This window comes from Lipotes vexillifer, unplaced genomic scaffold (genome assembly GCF_000442215.2).
Source record: "Lipotes vexillifer unplaced genomic scaffold, Lipotes_vexillifer_v1.1 scaffold1654, whole genome shotgun sequence".
Taxonomy (NCBI): Eukaryota; Metazoa; Chordata; class Mammalia; order Artiodactyla; family Lipotidae; genus Lipotes; species Lipotes vexillifer.
In genome coordinates, this window is record NW_006794528.1 from 437,859 (window position 1) to 459,579 (window position 21,721).

General features: G+C 50.3%; 2 protein-coding genes across 2 annotated transcripts in view; one reads left to right on the plus strand and one right to left on the minus strand.

The window, feature by feature from the left end:
• Positions 1-5,030: 5,030 nt before the first annotated feature.
• On the plus strand, positions 5,031-8,733 carry FBXL22 (F-box and leucine rich repeat protein 22). Its single transcript, XM_007467210.1, has 2 exons — positions 5,031-5,365; positions 8,388-8,733. The coding sequence occupies exons 1-2, from the start codon at positions 5,031-5,033 to the stop codon at positions 8,731-8,733; spliced, it is 681 nt and encodes a 226-aa protein (XP_007467272.1).
• Positions 8,734-14,871: 6,138 nt separating this feature from the next.
• HERC1 (HECT and RLD domain containing E3 ubiquitin protein ligase family member 1) overlaps positions 14,872-21,721 on the minus strand; it is a 176,625-nt gene continuing 169,775 nt past the window's right edge. The window contains exons 76-77 of the mRNA XM_007467211.1: positions 20,682-20,987; positions 14,872-15,510 (exon numbers count right to left, since the gene is read on the minus strand). Coding sequence (XP_007467273.1) covers positions 15,325-15,510; positions 20,682-20,987 — 492 coding nt within the window. The 3' untranslated portion in view covers positions 14,872-15,324. The remainder of the gene's footprint in view (positions 15,511-20,681; positions 20,988-21,721) is intronic.

The window sequence follows — 21,721 nt, forward strand, 5'->3', positions numbered from 1 at the left end:
GACCCCCTTACCGAAAAAAAAAAAAAAAAAAAAAAAATTCAAGAAAAATAGGCACCAGCACTATTTAGATTTAACTCAAACTGAAATCTGGAACCAGAATCCCATCTAATGAAGGTAAGCGTGCTTTCTGCAAGTGCTCCAAGCCAGCCTGTGGATCTTGGGGTGCTGGTGGTATGATGTGCAAATTAATGAGAGAAAAGGAAGGAGCTCCAGCTAGGCCTGTGGGATAGGACCAGGCACATTTTCATGTTCATTTCTTGTCCCAGTCATTATTTTCCTCCCTTCCCAATTCTCTACAAGTTGTTACAAGGGGCAGAATGTATTTCATGTTAAGCCAGCCAACCAGACTTCTTGCTATTCTTGTTTTTCTGTTAAAAGAAAAAAACAGTCCAGATAATTTCTTAAGTGTATGAATGTAAAAGAAAGTTGGGTGGCTCTCCTCCTAGGTTGGATATTTGCAGTTGCAGGAGCAGATGTGCTCTATTTCCACTTTAATATTAGCTGGATAAATCCCACATTTTCTCAGAGCAGAACACATCTGCTATATACTTTAACTAGAAGCAAATTACAATTATGTCTAAACTTGTACTGTCCAATACAGCAGTCACTGGCCACATATGGTTAGTTAAATGTTAATTTTAATTAAAAATAAATTAAAAATTCAGTTCTCCAGTCACACTGGCCACATTTCAAATGCTCAGCAGCCACACGTGGCACAGGACCGCCCAGGTCTGGGACAGTTCCACCTGTGTGAACCCTCTCAGACAACGCTGGTCTGCACTTCCACTCCAGAGAAAAAAGGTCTGCCATCGTGTTTAAGTCTTACAACTTAGAGCGCCTAGAATTAAGAGGGAAACGTATTTAAAACAGTTCACAATGTTAAATTACACAGGTGGAGCCATGTGAAATTCTATTTGACTGTTTTTGATCTACAAAAATGACAGTTTCACGTAATTTGATCTACTGTATCAGTGCATTAACACCACATGTCATTGAACTTGAAACGTGCATCTCCTTTGATCTCGCTCCTATGAATCCAGGCTCTTTTGTTTAGAAGGTACACAGCTGTAACTTCTAACATTTGCACTTAAATCATTAGTCTCTGGACAGGCAGCAGTTATAACTCCAGCAAGAAAGCCTCGGGCAGTGCTGATGGAGGAAAGTGGCCTTTATACCAAATGGAACTTACAACAGACTAGACTACTTTGTTGGGGAAAGTGGTCCTCACACAGGCAACACTGTTGGCTTAGGAAATGAACACATCTCCTCTCTGAATTCTGTAGTGTTTTGATTTCTTGATTTTACTTCAGCAGACATGTTTGAAGGATATCATGAAGGTTCTTTGGAAAAGTGATTGGATCCATGTGAACTGTCCACTTGAACACCAGTGATGTAAATGTGCCTATATCTGTATTTTGAAAATTTTAACTGTGCAGCTTTATCACGCCTATTTCAAAAGCTGACTTCGTGCTCTTCGGGGCTCTTCCCTTGTGCCGTGTTGTCTCTAGCATGTTTGTGGCTTCTCGCTCAGAGAGCAGTGCTGAGGCAGGGCCTCATGCCGAGTCACAGGGCTCCTCGGAACAAGAAAACTTTCTCACAAGTCCTCCCACACAGGTGGGTGACAGAAACAGTTTGTGGCAACACAAATCTCTCTCCATGGTGGAGAAACTTTTGCTTATCCACTGTATTCTACTCAGTGTCTAGTGATGACAAATGTAATAGAATAAAACCAGTAAAGTATATGGGCCCTGGTTAAGTGTTAAATGTGCATCTCACCTGTGGAACCTGCTCAGCAGCTTGGTTTCTGGGGTTGGGGACATATTTATTTCTTAAAGCCAAACCTCTTCTTCATTGGTTTAGTGTATGTACATAAGCCTATTTAGATATACTTATCCCACTTCCACCTCCACCGTCCCCTAAACTTTCTCACATCCCCCCCTGTTGCTGAAGTGGCCTTTTCACACAGGCCCTGGAGAAGCTCCTGAGCAAAGTCCGTTCCTGCATCCAGGGCACGGGTCCCAAGGGATGAGCGTATGGCCACGGGAAGGTGCCCATAGCACAGGAAGGGGTGGGCGTGGGTGGCGTCATGCTGTGGTCCAAGGTCTGTGCAGCACCTCACTGGGTGCAGTACCTTCCCCCTCAGGTCTGTGACGGACTCCAGACTGCCCTCTGTGAGTGATGGTTGTGTGTGACGTAATCATTTCCACTAAAACCTAGTCTGTATGATGCTGAGAGGATTAACTGTGCAAGTGACTGATTTCATTTAAGTTGTAATCACATCCCTTTTCTGCTTCACCAGCCTGAACCGTTTTATGGAAAGTATCATTAAAGATCTGGTCTCTTTCCTTTTGACTATTATTTCTGAACACCTTTCAGTGGAGCATAGTAAGTGATGATGTACTTAGCTCAAGCTACAGGCCGTTAGAATCAGTCAACAGGTAGTAGTAGGTTTTTACAGACCCCTCGCCATCTGGGGCTGCTGGTGCACGTGGGCCCAGACAGAGTGACCTGGAGGGGCAGGGGAGGGGGGTGGTGGGAGAGATCCTCTAGTGCCTGTGTTCAGGTCCTGAGGGAGAGCTCGCCCGCAATGAGTGACTTCATCCTGTCTTTCCCTGTGACACTGATTTTATAAAAATGAGGTCCACTTGACTCCTTTGGAGCCAGACTCTACTCTGAGGAACTAGGTTTGGGGCTCCGAGCAAAGGATCGCCTTTTAAAGCCAAACAGGCAAACAAATGCCATTGTTAAAAAATAAATATTCTGCTTTACACCCCTCTCTGCCCCCATGTCCCCTGCAAACAAGCAAAAAAATCAAGACCCACCCTGTGTCCACACCCATCATTTTTCTGTGTTACTTATTTGCCTGTTTCTATCAGTCTTCTGAAACTGAAGACAAAGGCGCCTGCAGCCCAAATGGTTTTGCCTCCAGTTCCCATGTCACACGTCTCCTTTTGGCAGCTGTGCTGGTCAGAGGCCGTAGCGGCTACTGCTGCAGCCACGGAGCTGAGCTCCACAGGGCGGAAAGGGAGGAGCTGGGAGGAGCTGCTGTCACAACCCCCAGGCCGCAAGCCAGATCCCTCCCTGCAGGCAGGCAGGCACAGGGACCCACCCTGCATTCTGGGGTGCTCCCTACAACCCCGCGGGACGAGCAGCGAAGAGGCCAGGCTCTGAACGTTCACCCTGCCCACCTTTTGCTGTTTGAGCAGAGCTGTGGGAGTGCAGCTTGGAAGCCACGAGGAACCACAATGACTCTCCCCTGTGGCCAGCACACTTAACACGGCTCTGCCTTTTAGGAAGGTGAAAGAACCAACTACTTTCAGGAATCAGCCCTCTAAAAAGTACTGGTTTGGAAAGGATTTGGGAGGGAAAGTGGGGATAATAAGGCTTTCTAGTAAATCCACCTCTGGTGCAGCAGTACCTTTCAGTGGGTGAGTGTAGCTAGAGCCCAAAGAGGGACTCTGGCTGTCAGCTGTAATTTGAACAATTAAAATGATTAGCTTGAAATATGAGCAGTTCCTAGTTAACCTTTCCTTGAGAAACACATTTTCCTTTTGGCTGCTTATCGGTTCCTGTTGTTTTTAAGCAAAGTCACCCCTTCCACTTTACCTTGGCAGTGGCGGGGTACCTGAGGCACAGGGGACCACTGAGACCGGCTCCTCAGAGCCAGGATGCTGGCTAGAATGCCTGCTTTCTCCTCTAGGTTGCATTCTGCTTTTACAGGCAAAGCTGCACCAGGTCTGATCGAGCCTTAGTTCCCGAAGAGGGTCCACCATATGTGCCTCATCTGTGTTACTCCACGCAAGTGGAAACAAAGTATTCCCATTCCTTCCCATCCTAATTATGTGGGAAAAGGGACAAAGGTAACCACTGAGGTGGTGTTCCCTGGTCCAGCAGAGGAAAAATGGTTCCTCATCTCACTACTATAGCCCACAAACCAGCCAACCAACCAGTACACAGAGCTAGCAGTTCACAGGAGGGGAAATGCGGTAGGGTCTGGTGAATGATTGGGAGTGAAGCAGTATTAGAAAATGGATCCAGGGACTGAGAAATCTCAGTTACTTTAGGAAGGGAGAACTTAATGAACAACCTCCAGGCAACCTGCCTAGCAGCTTAATTCCAGGAGCTAAAAGCATCACAAGGAGGATGGTGTGTGGCAGGCTTAAAGGGCAAAAGAGTAAAATACTTTAAATTGTTTCAAGCAGTTTTGTATTGAGCTATTACCTCATCCATCCTGACATTTGGGGAAATACAGACTAGATACAGCGGGACACATATCTGGAAAAATGTAAAGCCAAGTAAACTTAAGTTTAAAACGTGACACACACAGAAGAACCTTGGAGACATAAGCTACTTAAGACAAATCTTTTATGGAAAAGCTCAGGGTAAAAATACAGCCAACTGGGAGACCAAAGAAATCCCTGTGCCTGGAGGAGGGCAGCAGGATTTGAAGGTAGCTCAGCCTGGAAAGCATCACTACTGAACAAAGTAGAGAAAAGCGTCACCCATGGCTTCTGCTTACACCTCTGAGCACAAAACCGTCGCCCTTAGCTCTTCATAGACAGCAGGCTTCTTCCTACCAAGAGAAGAGCAAAAGACTCATATTGATGTCCTAGGAAACAAAAACAGATCCTATTTACAATTAGAGTCGCTCCCAGTTAGTAGATAGAGACTGCAAGCCCAGACAGAGGTGGTCCAGCCAGCACCACAAATGAAAATGCCGAAAGAGCTCTCCGCCTAACACCACGGTCAGCTAAAAGGAAAGAAATCCCTTTTAAGGAAGCTATTTAACTTCAACACGCTGCTTTTCTGCCAGGATTTTCAATTCCTCGGAACATAAGCCGAGCCACGGACTGCTGCACGTGTGTCTGGGTCTGGGCTTCCCCCCTCTTCAGAGCAGCAGCACCAGTTGTTGGCCAAAAATAAACACCATTCCTCAACCATATATGTCCACCAGCCCAGAGCTGGGGAGGAGGAGCAGGAGGTAGGTCAGGTCCCCGGGCTCCAGCCACACTCCGTGGCTGCTGTGCACCATGCACATCACCCAGCTCAACCGCGAGTGCCTGCTACACCTCTTCTCCTTCCTGGACAAGGACAGCAGGAAGAACCTGGCCAGGACCTGCCCCCAGCTCCAGGACGTGTTTGAGGACCCCACACTCTGGCCCCTGCTGCACTTTCGTTCCCTCACAGAACTCAAGAAGGACAATTTCCTCCTGAGCCCGGCGCTCAGGAGCCTCTCCATCTGCTGGCACTCCAGCCGCGTGCAGGTGTGCAGCATCGAGGACTGGCTCAAGAGCGCCCTCCAGAGGAGCATCTGCAGCCGGCACGAGAGCCTAGTCAGTGATTTCCTCCTCCAGGTGTGCGACAGGTAGGCCGCCTCTGAGCAGCACTGGCATCCAGAGCTCTGGGAGGCTTCCGGGGGTCAGGGAAGAGCAAATTACAAGAGCAAGACGGCTTTGCTTCAGGGAGCCTCAGACTAGGCCCAAGGCAGACCCTCCAGGCCTGCCCACTGCGCAGTCCCCAGAAGATGGATAAAATCCTGGGGGAAACGGGCACCAATCCTCCTCTTAGCCTCACAGGCCTTGGAGCTGCTTCGGCAAAGAGGATAAACTTGGCTTCAGCTGTCCCTGTGTTTCAGGCGGCTGTCCTCCCTGGCAGCCATTAAGTGCTGGGTAGGTCCAGCTGGGCCTTCATTTTCAAGGTCAGGCTCCAGGAAGAGGTTTCTAGATTCAGCAATCGGCTCACCCCTCCGATGTGCCCCTAGCAAGCAAACCCCAAGACCTGTGAGATGCGGCTGAGGAGAGAGTTAGGGTGCTCAGCTCTGGGTTAGCTGACCAAGCCAGGCTCCAGAAGTAGGGGTGGCGATAATGGTTTCCTTATTAGAAACTCACTAATCTTCACGGTACCTGAAGGAGAGGGTGTTTTAGCCTAAGTTTCAAATGAGCAAACCGGAACTCTCGACAGGTTGTGTGACTTGCCCCAGTCTAGGACTGCCGGATATTAGCAAATAAAAATTCAAAAGGCCCGGCGAAATTTGAATTTCAGAGAGATGGAATAATCTTTTTGGTGTCTGTCCCAAATACATCCTGTATTTGACCTGTCAACCCCACAGAGGCCTGGCCATGGGTGAGACTCCCTTCACAGTCACAGCCTCCTGCCTAGAGCAGTCCATGCAAGAACAGACTCTCACTGAGACTTTACCAGTCCTGTCCTGCCTTTGAGGAAAGACACCCCCTCGTTTACTAACAAACTACGTTCAGTCAGCTTGCTGCCACCCAAGTCTAAAAGCTGCTATATTCTGGCAGCCCAACAAGGAATGGAAGGAAATAGTGTAGTGGCCTCGCCCCACCTTTAAGGCAAGAGAAGAAAACAGAAGATGGACTTGGGGCTGGTCCCTGATGGGACCATGACATTTTGATGAGTTTAACAAGGCCCAGAAATCAGACTGGAGGGCGATATGTATGGGGTGAAAAGCTTGCCCCGGATCTGCTGCATTCTTGTTGTAGGGGAACCAGGTTTAATCCCCAAAACCACCAAGCTGTGGACTGGACCTCCAGGCCACTGTCTAGGTACAGCAAGGGTCCCCAGTGTCACCAAAAAGCAAAGGGCTCGGGGCTGAGTCCCCCAGTTCTGCTACTGTCCAACCATGTGACCCCAGCCCAAATATTTAAACACTTTCAACCTCATTTCTTTATCTGTAAAATGGGATAAACTGCCCTATCTCACATGCTGAAAGGATTAAATGACACAGCAGCACTGGCACATAGTAGGTATTGATAAGTATGCACCAAATCTAGATCTGGCCATCAGCTGGGGAGAGGGGTTGTGAGAGGAAAGCTGAGGATGGCTGGGCAGGGAAGGAGCTGGCTTTTTCTTTCTCTGGTTTCCTCCTGCATCAGGATTATTTTAAAGGTTCTTAGAGGAAGGGATCATTTAACAGCCCTGGGGCTTATACCCCTACCTAATCCTTACCACCACCCTGAAAGTAACAGTTTCTCCGCCTGACAGATGAGGAGGTGGCCCAGCAAGGTTCGGACATTTGTCCTGGGTCACACAGCAAATACGTCACAGGCAAGTCACTTGACCTCCCTGAGCCAGTTTCCTCATTCATGAAATTGGGGGTGGAAGGTTGATATGAAGACTTAGGAAGTTGTGTGGACTTGGGAAGACAGGATGCACTCAGTGTGTGGATGTGGCCATGACCAGTCTTTTAGTTCCTCACCTTCTTGCTCAGGGACAAGGGAGCTGAGCTGGCCCAGGCAGGTGCAGTCAAGGGGCAACGGGAGAGGCTGACGGGCAGAGGGAAACCCCCTGTGGCCCGACTCTAGCTCCCTCTGGCTACAGGAAGCCAAGGCCTGCACCGCTGAGACAGGTCCTTCTGGACTGGAAGAGGTCTGGTCCAGCTTGCTCCCAGAAAACATGGGTTATGATAGCCTACAGAAGGTCCTGTACAGGTTCCAGACACCCCAAATCTCTCTTAACCATCACAGCAACCCCACTGGTAGGCGTTATTCCCTCCCCGCCACCCACCCCCAACACACTCCCCCAGGTAAACTAAGGCTCAGCGAGTGACTTAATCAAGGTCATGGCGCAAATAAGCCAACTTTGTTCAAGATCTTTTCCCCCAGCAGGTGCTGGTAAGGTTGGGGCAGAGAGGCCCCCCCCCCCCACCCCCAAAGCTTTCTGGACAAGCTACCTGTGTCCCTGATTGTACCCACCTCAGGCCTGGGTCTAGCTACCTCCAGATCCTGGCCTGTGACAGGCTGGCATCCCACTGGAGATGCAGTAACTGCCTCCGTCAACTGAGCTGAAACCAGGGCTCTAGAACTCAGAGCGAATACTCAAGAGGCGTGCCCCGATGGCCTCACGGGTTGGAATGGGCCTGACCCTAAGCCACCCCACGGGAAGCCCTTCCTCTCTGCACCGTCCTGCCAGGAGCATCAGGGCCTCAGCTTGAAGCTAGACTGGAGCGGTCACTCCGCACCGCTTTCCTCACCCCCACCCAAGGCAACGAGTCTGAAAGAACCAAAGAAACTATAGCCGACCCTCCTTGGAACCAGCATCGCCTATGTCCACAGCAGGGCCGGGGCTTGGGCTCCTGGGACTAAGAGCCCAAACAGATTAAAGTAAGGTGGGGTGGAGTGGCAGAAAGAACAGGGTACATGGGACAGAAGCCCCGGTTCAGATCCCGGCGTGTCACCGCGGGCAAGTGCCCGAAACTCTCTGGGCCCGTTCCTCCTCTATAAAAAGCGGGAGGGCCTGCCCGGTGTCCCAGAGTTGGCACGGGGACCAACCAGGGAGCTAAGGGGCGTGACCGGGGGCGGCGCACGCTAGCACGCTAACCGCACCCTCCTCGCCCCCGGCCCGTGGTCACCGCGTTCTCTCCGCAGGTGCCCCAACCTGGCATCCGTCACGCTATCGGGCTGCGGCCACGTCACCGACGACTGCCTGGTGCGTCTGCTGCGCTCCTGCCCGCGCCTGCGCGCGCTGCGCCTGGAGAACTGCGCGCGCGTCACCAACCGCACGCTGACGGCCGTAGCGGCGCACGGGCGGGCGCTGCAGACGCTGCACGTGGACTTCTGCCGCAACGTGAGCGCGGCCGGCCTGCGCCGCCTGCGCGCCGCGTGCCCGCGCCTGACTTTGCGCGCCGAACACAGCGCGGCCATGATCCCCGATCAGCTCCCGCGCGGCCTGCGTTCGCCCGGCGCTGCCCTCCGCAAGCAGCTTCTGCGCTAGGCCGGGCGGGCCGTGGCTGGGACACCGGCCCTGGGCCTCCGGGCGGGAGGAGTGGCCTGCATTGAACAATAGCCCCTAGACAGCCGCCACATCCTCAGCCAAGACGGGGATACGAGCGCCTCCCGCACATTACTTTATACATTGGCTCAGTGCAAGATTTGATGGCCAGATGCTTGAAAAACACTCTGGTGTTTCTCGCTAAACACCAGCACCCTTCCCTGTCTCACCTAAGCACCCGGTTCTCCGCCTGGCGCTGCGCGGGAGCCCTTAGCCCATACTCCCCGGCTGAGGTTGCAGTTGGGGGGGGGGGTGCCTAAATAACAGCCGTGGGGAGGCGTGGCCGCTCGGAGCTACCCGGGGGCGCGTCTCCGTGCTGCACCAGCGGGAGGAAGGGAGGCACCCCGGGCGCCGGGCGCTAGAGAGCCATCGAATGGGTTACCTAGAGGCTTTGCTCCGCACCCCCCCCCCCCCCCCCGAGCCCGGTAGCCTTTCATCTGACAGATGCATTCCTAGCAGTGACTGCAAACGCGATTCTAGAAAATTCGCTTGTTGCTGTGGTTCTTTCATAAACTGGATTGTTATCCTTATTTTATACCGTTCTCCCATCATAAAGGGAAACAATCATTGGAAAAACCCAAAGTAAAGACATAAAAGCAGCAGACCTGGTTAAATCCTTGGTTAACGAAGCCATTAAAAGGCAATGCAAAGTTAAATTTTTACCTGCTATATTTGCTGAACGTGGGCGCACGCCTGGAGTTCAACTTCAGGGCTTTAGTCACTGGTGCCCCACCTTTAGCCACCAAAGGAAGGGCTCTCAGCCATCCTGCAGCCTCCCGGTTCTAGGTACACGGGGAAAACTTTGGGTAAGTGGGGAAAGGAGGGAGAATGGTGGAGTAATGGGTGATACTCACACCCTGGCTCCTCCCATCACCAGCTGAGATCAAGGCCCTTTAACCACCTGAGGCCAGGTGTTTCTTCTTTGTAAAGGGGCTCTTGATGCCTACTCACTGGGCTGCAGGCCACAGGCCTACAAGGCCTGCACTTGTCCAGCTTTAAGACTGAAGAGCGAGCCCAGAGTCAGCAGCAGAGACATCAATGGTTTAATTAATGGATGGAGGAATCTTACATGTCTGAAGCAAGGCCCTGGAGTGACGCCCCACTGTGCGCAGCTGATGGTGGGCAGGACATGGTGGCAGTCTTCGCTTGGTGCGTGGGAGGGTAGATTACCGGTTATAAGGGAATTGATGTCAGGTGAGCTCATTAGTTACGAGGGGAACCAATGGAATGGCACGCCCCTCACCACCCCTTTGATAAGAACAGCCTCAGCTGGGGCCTGGGGCAAGAACAAAGGAAGATCAGTCATGTGTGTAAGGTTTAGGTTGAAACAGGCACTGGTCAGGGTGGGGATGTACAGAGAGCAAGAGAACAGCCATCTTGAGAGGCCTGACCATACACATGGGTTCCTTAATTCGTTGCTCCAATATTGGGGAAACAGCGAGGAAAAAAAGACATTCTCATGGAGCTTATATTTTAGTGGGGGAAGAGACAGTAAGTAATTGGTGTATAAGGAGATAAGTACTGGGGAAGAGGGAAAATACAGGGTGAGAGGATATTTGGGAATTGCTGGAAAGGAAAAAGCAACTTAAAAGAGGTCGACCAATGTAAGCCCCATTGAGAAGGAGGCATCTGAGAAAGGAAGTGGGGGAGAGAACGGTGCAGCGTCTGGAGGAAAATATTCCAGACAAGAGGCAACAGCCTCCAGTGCAAAGGCCCCAGACTAGGAGCATGGCTGGTGTGTTATGGCTGGAACAGAATGAGTGAGAAGGAAAGGTAAGCAGGAGAGGTGATGAGAAAAATAAGGGATAAGAGGGGCGTCACCCAGGCCTCAGAGGTTATTATGAGGATGAAACGAGAGCTGGAGATCCCCCACTCGGGCCACCTCCAGCAGGTGCCAGGGCCCCAAGAAGATGATGGTGAAGCCCCAGAGGGGCTGAACTTTCCCTAGGCAGAGCCTGTGGGCAGGCAAACAGCACCCTACCTCACCCAAACCCCTCCAGGGACTGCTGAAGGCCGCAGTTGCTGCCCCTGGGCCCCTGGTTAGACCATCCCTTAGCCCAGAAACCGGTAACCGCACTGACCCTGGACCGGCATAATCCTTCCTCATCCTTGTGTGGGGAAAGCCAGCCCTGCCAGGCCACCAGCTGCAGTGGAATGCGAGGGCCTACTACTAGCCTGTGAGACCCAGGTGTCCTCTGGTTGATTTTCTAGCTTACCCACCCTTGCTCTGAACTCTGGAGAGAGGATTTGCAGGAAATTAATTTTTCAGCCACTACTGCAAACAATGTTGAAAAAAAGCTCAGGCTTCCAGGGACTTAAATGTTTGTTTAAAACAGAGCCACTTAAACCCCATGGCTTTGCTTTCATCATCTCTGATAAGCCCCAATTCCCAGAGGTCTTGTTTGCCCTAAGTTGGTGGTTTAGTCTGGGGAAAAACAGGACCCTGGTTTCTAGCTCTCCTCTGACCAAGTGCAGGTCAGCCCTCTTCAAACCTCAGCTTTCTTACCTGTATATTGGGATAGCTAGAGAATCTTGCTTGCAAAGTTCTCTTAAGGGTTATGAGACTGTGTTTGTAAAGCAAACAAAGGTCACTGTATATTCAGCTGGAAAGCGGGTAACCTACATTCCCCTGAGGTTCCTTTTCCCACAGAAGCTCTTTTATAAATGAGGGTTAAAAGTTCCCCTTGATGCCTAGTAAACCCTCATGTACCAAGACTAGTGATCACAGAACGAAAGCTGTGCTGACAGTTGTGTCCAGCGTTGTTTCTAGGGCTCCAGTTAGGCCCCGCCCCCTGCACAGGACCTTTGGGTCCCTGAGCCCAGGCCCATCTGAGGTACTCCTGGAAGGCAGGCACTACCCTCCACCCTGCCTTCTAACAGTCCCTATGCATTCACATCACCAGGCACTGAGCAAAGGCATTGGACAGAACACAGTGCCCTGGCTTAATCTAAAAACAGCTTTCAAGGTCTTCTCTGAGATTTACATAGAACAAGGGGCACTGCATGCTTAATTAATCCACCAATTCATTCATCTCACAAACATTTACTGGGTATTGGGCATGGGCTGGGCCAGGCCCTACCTCAAGGGAGTCACTCTAGTCAGAAGACATGCAGCTGGGGTTGAGGGGGGTTTTGAGTGCTCTCCCAGCTCTGCCAGCCATAACTTCTGACAAGTTATGACTTCTCGGAGCCTCCTTTTCTCTGTCTGTAAAATAGGACCAGTACACTCTCTGTGACACTGTGCTGAGATTTTGACTAATTGTGTACTGCCTGGAAGGCAGAGGGTAGGGGAAGGCATCCTCACGTCCACAGGGGGCTAGAAAAGCCAGGTGCCCAGCAGAACCCACAAGAAGCAACACTTGATGGAGGACACGGCCTTTGAGCCGAGACTGGAAGACTGACCCCAGCTCCCATAAGGTTGGTATCAGCAGCAGGCACAGCTCAGGAAGACAGTCAGGAAGCCCAATGCATGTCCAGAGAAGGGCGAGGTGGGGGAGATGGGAGCCTGACCCATAGCCACTTGGAAATGGTTTGGGGATTATCTGTGCCCTCACAGCCTCCATTAGAACACACCACAGACTTTGCCCCACTCCTGAATGCTAACTCTTTTCACTCTCAGTTTTGGCCAAGGCAGCCAAAGTGAAAGCTAGTGGGAGGGTGCAGAACCTCAGCACTGGGGCAGGACAGTGCCCCCTAGTGGGGGGCTGGCCCCAGTCACCACATCATACTGGCTAGTCGGCTGACCCTCAACGCCAGCAGAGGCTGGGGCCACATGCTCTGAGGTCAGGGGCTCCAGATTGCTCCCTAGGAAGCAGAGCCTGCTGGGGGGTACAGTGTGCTCTGAGCTTGTCTTACAGGGACACACTGGCCTGTTTTGGCACAGGCTGAATGTCTGCAGGGTGCTGACTGAGCCCCCTCAACTCCACCACTGGCGTGCTGACAGCAAGCCAGGACTCGCAGCTCTCGTCTGTAAGTACCTATGATCCAGCACTTTCCCTCTCCTGACCTCGAATTCTTGGTCTGTAAAGGGAGAGATCATCTGATGCCTTAGTTCTAGGATTCCTCCAGCTCTGGGATTCAATGCTCAAGACTTGCTTTTTGCTAAAAAGCGAGCTCACCACATACAGGTTTCATCTCGCTGGCAGTGCTGGGCAAAGGCCATAAAGCTGGAAGGCCCAGAAAAAAGCTGCACCTTGAAAGGGCCTTTAAGGAAATCTAAAGGCTAGGGGGTCAAAGTTCTCTTGAGATTTTTTAAGGGTGATAAAAACTGCAAGGATTTGTTAACTGAATGAGTCTAGCAAAGAAAAAAAAAAAAGGCCTAGGCCTCTATGGGGGTTGAAAGTGAACTATGGGGGAAAAAATAGCTGCACAAGCTCATTTCAGCTCCTCACTTCAGGGACTCACACCTCCTCCTCTCTCCCAGAGCTTCAAAAGTTCAGAGAACGAAGAAAAGTGACAGGTTTCCAGCAAAGAAATGGCATCTGTTATAAAACCACGGTGTCTGTGCAGGTCTTCCTTGCAGAGTTAGGCCTCCTGAGGAGCCACCCGTTAGGCCTGACAGGTGGGGCCTGAGCATCAGCCTGCTGCGGGCGCCCTTTCCCCTGAGTCCAGAGGGAACTGGGGGCAGCAGAGCCCAGAGCCTCATGAAGGTCAAGGCCTTCTTGTGATTTAAAATAGTCTGAGACTGCAGACGTAGCCTTCAGCTCGGCACACCCTCAGCCCAGCCCACCAAGAGGGAAGAGCTACTTGTCACCGGGAGCCAGCCCAGAAGGCCCGAGGAGACCCCTTTTGGCGTTGTCCAGGATCTCAGCAGCACACAGAGGCCGCCCTTCGCTGAGAGAAGCTCCCTCCTGGCCCAGAGGCCCGGACAGTGCCTTCCCACCCCCCAAGTGAGTGCTTCAAGCACAAAGACCTTCACCGCTGCTTCTGACTGAGCTCTCAGATCAAGTATTAAAGGCTCAGAACCCCCTGGGGGTCCCCAGAAGCTGTGGTCTCCTGAGACAGAATGCCAATTGAAGCCTCTTTTCCATAAAACTGAAATGTCTTCATCCTAAATATTATCAGATATACTCACTGGGAAATATCCATGCACCACAGCATCTTAGCCAACAAAACCACATCTTCCTTCCAATTTCTCTTTCACAAACACACACCTTTTACCTTCCTGGTGGGAAACAAGCGCCTATAAGCCTCTCTACCTGGCACCTCATTTGAGCAGGCTGTCAGCCTTCACCTTGTCCATGAAGTACACTGGAAATAGCGTGCAGCATGAACTCGCAGTGGATGAAAGAGAGAAGCCACCCAAGGTCTGTGCCCTCTCCCTGTTCCCACTCGCAGAGCCTTCACAGCTGCTCTCCAGATAGCCCTTTCTCCCAGGACCACATGCTCATTCTGACATGCCTGAGCAAATGAACACATCGCCCAGGGCCTTCAAGGTCTGGGTTTAAGCACCAAGGGTGTAACCCCTTCCCCAGTCCCCTGCACAATTCCCCACCATCATTCAAGGACAAAAAAGCCACGCATTAGTTCTCAAATTCATTCACACATTCACATGGTCACTCATTCATGTATGCTAAGTGCCCACTTGGCTGCCCTTCCAGGGTAGATGACATGTTATTGTAAACTGCCCCACTCTTTAATTCCATCACTGGATCCGCTGGCTCCTCAAAGGGCGGTGGGGGTGGGCAGTCAGAACTATATCACTTTAGTTAGTCTCCTCCTTGCCTAGTAGAGCTGCATCCCGTACCAGGCATCCTGGGGCTGCTCAAGAAAGGCTCCTATTAGCGTGTTACACTTGAAGCCAGCTACGGAGAAGGAGGAAGCATAGTGCTAAAGGATGGACACAGGGACCCTGTAGTGAGGGAACACAGTGAGAGACCAAGGATGACAGAACCAATAAACACAGGCGCTTTCACCTCAGGGGGCTGCTATACCCATGTGGCCCTCTGCTCTGTCATTTCCAAGCAAAGCTCAGTGTGAAGGAATGTTTCTGATGAGTCAAAAAGCTGTCGGAGTGAAACTAGTCTGAAAGCTCATTCTCTCTTCATCAAAGCTCCAATAACAAAAGCAGCCCATGCACTGATTCCTGAATTGGCTTTATTTCTCTGCATAAGGAACCCTGCACAGGCAATTCAAATTAAAACAAAATAAATATATGAATATTCATGTAAAACTGTCCTTTCTAATGAACAATTATACACAATGTACAATTTCATGTTCACTGGGTGGGTTTACAAAAATGTACCATTCCCAACTAAAAATGCACCGAAATGGTTCCATGCAAACTTATCAAAAGTGACCACAAATATGGAGGGAAAAACCTGACTTAGAGCACTTTGTCTTTTTTTTTGTACAATCACAGAAAAATAAAAACATCTAATTTCTCTGTTACATTTAGAGTAACTAAATGTGGCCACTGTTTATAATGTTGGTTCATGTTCCTAAAACATCTATTAGTTACCATAAAAGTGTATCACCATTAAGTTGGAAGTGAGCATTATTGAGAAGAAGGAGGGGCAACGGCACCCTGGGGGGTCAGTAGTCAGTGTCGGAGCCCTCAGCGTTGTCCACGTTTCGTGAGAGCATGTAGTTGTCCATGTCGATTGAGCGGCAGTTGTTGATGGCGTAGCGCAGGCGCTCAGCCATGACCAGCTGGCTGGAGTAGGGCGGCAGTCTCAGCTGGAAGAAGCAGGTCTGTGAGGTAGGCAGACTGTCGTAAGGCTGTGGAGAGAGAGACCCAGAGCCATGACTGCAGCACTGGGCTATCATGGGGGGAGCAGGGCTGCTCATCACCACCACCCCCAAAGTCAGGAAAGCACTTCTCCCTGCCTTCAGGTGGGCTCCACGGACATGACTGACTGCACGGCCACCTGGAGAGCAAGCAGAGACTTGGCAGCGGTAGGAAGAGTGCAGGCTCTGGTGTCCTGTGGCCATCTAGCTTTTGGCGAAGATGCTTCTTTCCTCTCCTCACTCCTCCAAAGCCCTCATGTGTGAAATGAGAATGAGCCCCGACTGGCAGGGTTACCTGGTAGAACACACTTCGCACAGTGCCTGCCACAGCGTAGGAGTGCAACAGAGTTTGTTCCCTTTCACCAAGAGGGTGCAAACTTGAAGCTGCTACAGGGATTCCCCCAACAGAGCCAGTGAAACGGAAGGAACAACTGTAAGGGAGTCACCACACTCCTCCTCCCCTCACTGTCCTCCTAGTGAGCACTCTGCCATCCTTCACCTGCCATGGCCACCAGCACACCGCTCAGATGAGGAAGGAGCGGTTAATGAAATCCCAGCCCAGCCCTTTAACCGATGGTGATGCAGTCGTTTAAAATGATAATTATGAAGATTAGCAGCAAAACAGAAAAGTGCTGGAGATAGACTGTTAGGTGGAAAAAGCAGAATACAAAATTCTAAATGCGTCATGCAAAAATGTATATGCTTGAAGAATTACACAAAGGTGAAAGGTGAAAATGGCTACCAGTAGGAGGGACAGGATTCCTGCCCCTCCCTGCAAACACTGTCCTGCCTTGCAAACACAACTATTTTCCAAACTATCTGTAATGATAATGGTTTACATTGTTTTTATAATTTTTTTAAAAATGAGGTTTTAAAAAAGAACCTGCCCTCTCTTTCTCGTTGAACTCCTTGAAACCAGCCCTCCTCCTCCTCGGAACTCGACATCAGGTGAGTGCATTTCTGAGAGGTGGGAGATGGAGGGCCCAGAAGCTTAGCTGTGCCAGAGCCAGTGATGAATGCAAAAAAACCTCCACCCACAAAGACATTAAAGGGGAATGTCAACAGGTGGCTCTGATTTGGAAACTAGAGAACTGGTTTAAAAATCACAAAGGAGAGACCCATAGTGGTCAGTTTTCTGAGGCTAAAACCCCCCAGGCAGGGGATTAATAGTGGATTAACTCCTGGGATGGCAGGGTAGCCCAGGACAGATACAAGGCAAGGCTTTTTTCCGGAGCTGAATAGAAGCAAACCATTTCCTCCTCCCCATCTTCCTCTGAAGCAACAAAACAGATTTACAACTTATAGTTTCTGGCAAGTCACATCGAAAATTTACAGAAAGGTTCTTTTCATAGCCTTTCCTGTGCATGGCCTCTCCAGCAAGCCCAGGAGTGGAGCCCAGGCAGGCAGCCTCAGGAGGCAGCAGGAGAGGGACAGCTTTGACTACAGCAACTTTCAAGGGGTAGTTACAGGAAAAACACCAGAAGGGCAGATACTGAAACCTGATGAAACTGGTAGGATGGGCCCTTGAGTGAGGAGGTCCTACCTTCCTTACTGTTTTTGGAATAAACACCATGGGCCCTGTTCAGGGGACTGCCCAGCTCACGGCGGGTGGAGGAGGAGAAAGAGGGAACACAGACACGTCTAACTTAATGTTGGGTTCGAGGAGTGTACCAAGTGTCCAGGAGATGGATATAAGAAGATCTAAGTCTGCCTGGAGGAATAGTCAGGAGGCATAGGAAAGCATCCAGGAGGGCTTTCTGGAGGAGATGACACTGGTATTGGGCTTAAACGGTGAGTAATTGCTTGCCAGGCATAGATGGAAAGGGATGGGAGAACTTACTGAAGCAGTGGGAATAGCCTGCACGAAGGCACAGACATTTAAAAACAGTGTGACCTTGGGAGTTCCCTGGTGTCTTAGTGATTAAGATCCCAGGCTTTCACTGCCGTGGCCTGGGTTCAATCCCTGGTTGGGGAACTCAGATCCTGCAAGCCATGTGGTGCGGCCAAAAAAAATCTCCCAAAACAAACAAACAAAAAAGTCCCCAAAATAAAAAACAGTGTGGTCTGTCAGGAGAAAGGCAAGCACCCCATGATGGCCAGAACATAATAAGCATCAAGAGGTGATATCAGAAGGCGGGGCAGAGGCCAGACTGTGGGGTGTTGAAGACTGCTAAGGTGGCTGGCGTTTATCCTGGAGTCAACACAAGGGGCCGCTGAATGGTGTGAAAGGAAGAGAGTGACGTGGTTAGAGAGGTGCTTGAGAAGGATGACTCTGGCAGCATTTAAGCCTCTAAGCCCTTTTATTCCTAAGCCATCTGTCAAAACAGCAGCTGGGCTGGAGCTCTGCAGCAGGGACCTTTCATCAGGCTGCAGGGAAGCTGCACTGCCTGCTCCGTGATGCACACCATGCACGTAGCCACAGAGCACGTTACTGCTGCTCCCTGTGTCTTCACTTTCCTTCTGAAGCATGTGCACCAGTTAATGGTTAGTATCTTCATGAAAACAAATAAACAAGACCGTGTCCCAGTGCAGAAGTCACACAATGAAAAGGCATAGGAAATATGAGGCAGAGGCGACATGATGACCCTTCTGCCAAGCTTAGCTTTCATTCAGGAAGCTACTGGAAGATTCAGTGAAGGCTGTTGGTTGTAGTGTGCTTTCTACATCCATTTAGGACTTTTTAAAAAAATTATTTAATTTTATTTATTTATTTATGGCTGTGTTGGGTCTTCGTTTCTGTGCAAGGCCTTTCTCTAGTTGTGGCAAGCGGGGGCCACTCTTCATCGCGGTGCGCGGGCCTCTCACTATCGCGGCCTCTCTTGTTGCGGAGCACAGGCTCCAGACATGCAGGCTCAGTAGTTGTGGCTCACGGGCCTAGTTGCTCCGCGGCATGTGGGATCTTCCCAGACCAGGGCTCGAACCTGTGTCCCCTGCATTGGCAGGCGGATTCTCAACCACTGCGCCACCAGGGAAGCCCCATTTAGGACTTTTTAAAATTGAAGTTATGTGATGTTTCTAAACAAGTTTTTGTGCTTGATTTTTTTAAAAAGTCTGGAAATTCCAAGCATTAATCCTGAATTGGCAGGCCTACTTGAAGCCCAACATGCAAGCATCAAGGAAGCAATAAAGGCACACATTACCAAGGAAGAAAAAATATCTTACTTACTCTATCAACCTTCATGATCTGAAATCTCTGAGAAATATCAGCAGTGTTGGCTGGTAGTCGAGATCTTCCAGACACAAACCTCATGAAAAGCACCCGCTCCTCGTTGGAGAACTCCTCCAGTGTGTGCCAGAACCACTGCACCAGCTGATGCTGCTCATCCACCTCCCGGTACCGCACCACTTTCTTCAAGACTTCTACAGAGATCTCGGGCATCCCGCACACCATCTGCTCCAGCTGCTTTGCTGTTAGGAGGGACAGCAGCGGCACAGGGACGATCCAGGACATCCCTTCTCGGACCGCAGCCACCTGCTCCCAGGAGAGGTTGTTCATTCAATGTGTGCACATAGACTGGGCACCCATGGTGGACCCAATTGGGCCGGGCACCTCGTGCGTGTTCATCTGCTCCCAGGCCCTCTACTTGTCCCTCAGAACCGGCATGACCGCACACGGCCCAACCTCCTTGCCTCTGACCCTATGTTAGAACTTCTCGCTGCCTGCAGGACTCTTACACTCCTTCCTGTCCCAGTTCAAGTCAATCCAGGAGCCCACCTTCCCTGCCCCACAAAATCCCAGCCCACTGGGGCCTTCCCTAATGCCAACCACACTCCTAATCACACAGCCGTGGGCTGTTAAACTGTGCTATGTGGGATACTTCGTCCTCTCATCAGGGTAAGAAGCTCTTGCAGGATGTGTCTAGAGCTTCTACTGTTTTTGTAATTTATATTTTCTTTTGAAAACAGTTATATCCTTCTTGTAAAAATCATTTGTGCTGATTGTAAAAGAAAAAGAAAAGTACGAAGAAGAAAGTGAAACTGAGACATCCTTTCGTAGGAAGGCTGCAAAAAGGACAGAAAAATTGATCAGGAGATGGGTTCTGAATCCCAGCTCCACCACTTCTTTTACTTTAATTTTCTGATCTGAAAAATAAGGTAAATAATTGCTGCTCCCATGATTATGACAGGTATTTTAAATGAGTCTGTGTGACTGGGCCGTTAGCCCCTGTTAGCACAGTGCAGAGGACAGGTCAGTCAGGGAATGCCGCGCTGAATGGTGTGAAAGGAAGAGAGTGACGTGGTTAGAGAGGTGCTTGAGAAGGATGACTCTGGCAGCATTTAAGCCTCTAAGCCCTTTTATTCCTAAGCCATCTGTCAAAACAGCAGCTGGGCTGGAGCTCTGCAGCAGGGACCTTTCATCAGGCTGCAGGGAAGCTGCACTGCCTGCTCCGTGATGCACACCATGCACGTAGCCACAGAGCACGTTACTGCTGCTCCCTGTGTCTTCACTTTCCTTCTGAAGCATGTGCACCAGTTAATGGTTAGTATCTTCATGAAAACAAATAAACAAGACCGTGTCCCAGTGCAGAAGTCACACAATGAAAAGGCATAGGAAATATGAGGCAGAGGCGACATGATGACCCTTCTGCCAAGCTTAGCTTTCATTCAGGAAGCTACTGGAAGATTCAGTGAAGGCTGTTGGTTGTAGTGTGCTTTCTACATCCATTTAGGACTTTTTAAAAAAATTATTTAATTTTATTTATTTATTTATGGCTGTGTTGGGTCTTCGTTTCTGTGCAAGGCCTTTCTCTAGTTGTGGCAAGCGGGGGCCACTCTTCATCGCGGTGCGCGGGCCTCTCACTATCGCGGCCTCTCTTGTTGCGGAGCACAGGCTCCAGACATGCAGGCTCAGTAGTTGTGGCTCACGGGCCTAGTTGCTCCGCGGCATGTGGGATCTTCCCCGACCAGGGCTCGAACCCGTGTCCCCTGCATTGGCAGGCGGATTCTCAACCACTGCGCCACCAGGGAAGCCCCATTTAGGACTTTTTAAAATTGAAGTTATGTGATGTTTCTAAACAAGTTTTTGTGCTTGATTTTTTTAAAAAGTCTGGAAATTCCAAGCATTAATCCTGAATTGGCAGGCCTACTTGAAGCCCAACATGCAAGCATCAAGGAAGCAATAAAGGCACACATTACCAAGGAAGAAAAAATATCTTACTTACTCTATCAACCTTCATGATCTGAAATCTCTGAGAAATATCAGCAGTGTTGGCTGGTAGTCGAGATCTTCCAGACACAAACCTCATGAAAAGCACCCGCTCCTCGTTGGAGAACTCCTCCAGTGTGTGCCAGAACCACTGCACCAGCTGATGCTGCTCATCCACCTCCCGGTACCGCACCACTTTCTTCAAGACTTCTACAGAGATCTCGGGCATCCCGCACACCATCTGCTCCAGCTGCTTTGCTGTTAGGAGGGACAGCAGCGGCACAGGGACGATCCAGGACATCCCTTCTCGGACCGCAGCCACCTGCTCCCAGGAGAGGTTGTTCATTCAATGTGTGCACATAGACTGGGCACCCATGGTGGACCCAATTGGGCCGGGCACCTCGTGCGTGTTCATCTGCTCCCAGGCCCTCTACTTGTCCCTCAGAACCGGCATGACCGCACACGGCCCAACCTCCTTGCCTCTGACCCTATGTTAGAACTTCTCGCTGCCTGCAGGACTCTTACACTCCTTCCTGTCCCAGTTCAAGTCAATCCAGGAGCCCACCTTCCCTGCCCCACAAAATCCCAGCCCACTGGGGCCTTCCCTAATGCCAACCACACTCCTAATCACACAGCCGTGGGCTGTTAAACTGTGCTATGTGGGATACTTCGTCCTCTCATCAGGGTAAGAAGCTCTTGCAGGATGTGTCTAGAGCTTCTACTGTTTTTGTAATTTATATTTTCTTTTGAAAACAGTTATATCCTTCTTGTAAAAATCATTTGTGCTGATTGTAAAAGAAAAAGAAAAGTACGAAGAAGAAAGTGAAACTGAGACATCCTTTCGTAGGAAGGCTGCAAAAAGGACAGAAAAATTGATCAGGAGATGGGTTCTGAATCCCAGCTCCACCACTTCTTTTACTTTAATTTTCTGATCTGAAAAATAAGGTAAATAATTGCTGCTCCCATGATTATGACAGGTATTTTAAATGAGTCTGTGTGACTGGGCCGTTAGCCCCTGTTAGCACAGTGCAGAGGACAGGTCAGTCAGGGAATGCC

Excerpts from the sequence above, each read along its gene's own strand:
- FBXL22 (XM_007467210.1), top strand. The coding sequence starts at position 5,031 with ATGCACATCACCCAGCTCAACCGCGAGTGCCTGCTACACCTCTTCTCC. Across the intron at positions 5,366-8,387 it reads CTCCTCCAGGTGTGCGACAG|GTGCCCCAACCTGGCATCCG; the intron begins GTAGGCCGCCTC and ends TTCTCTCCGCAG.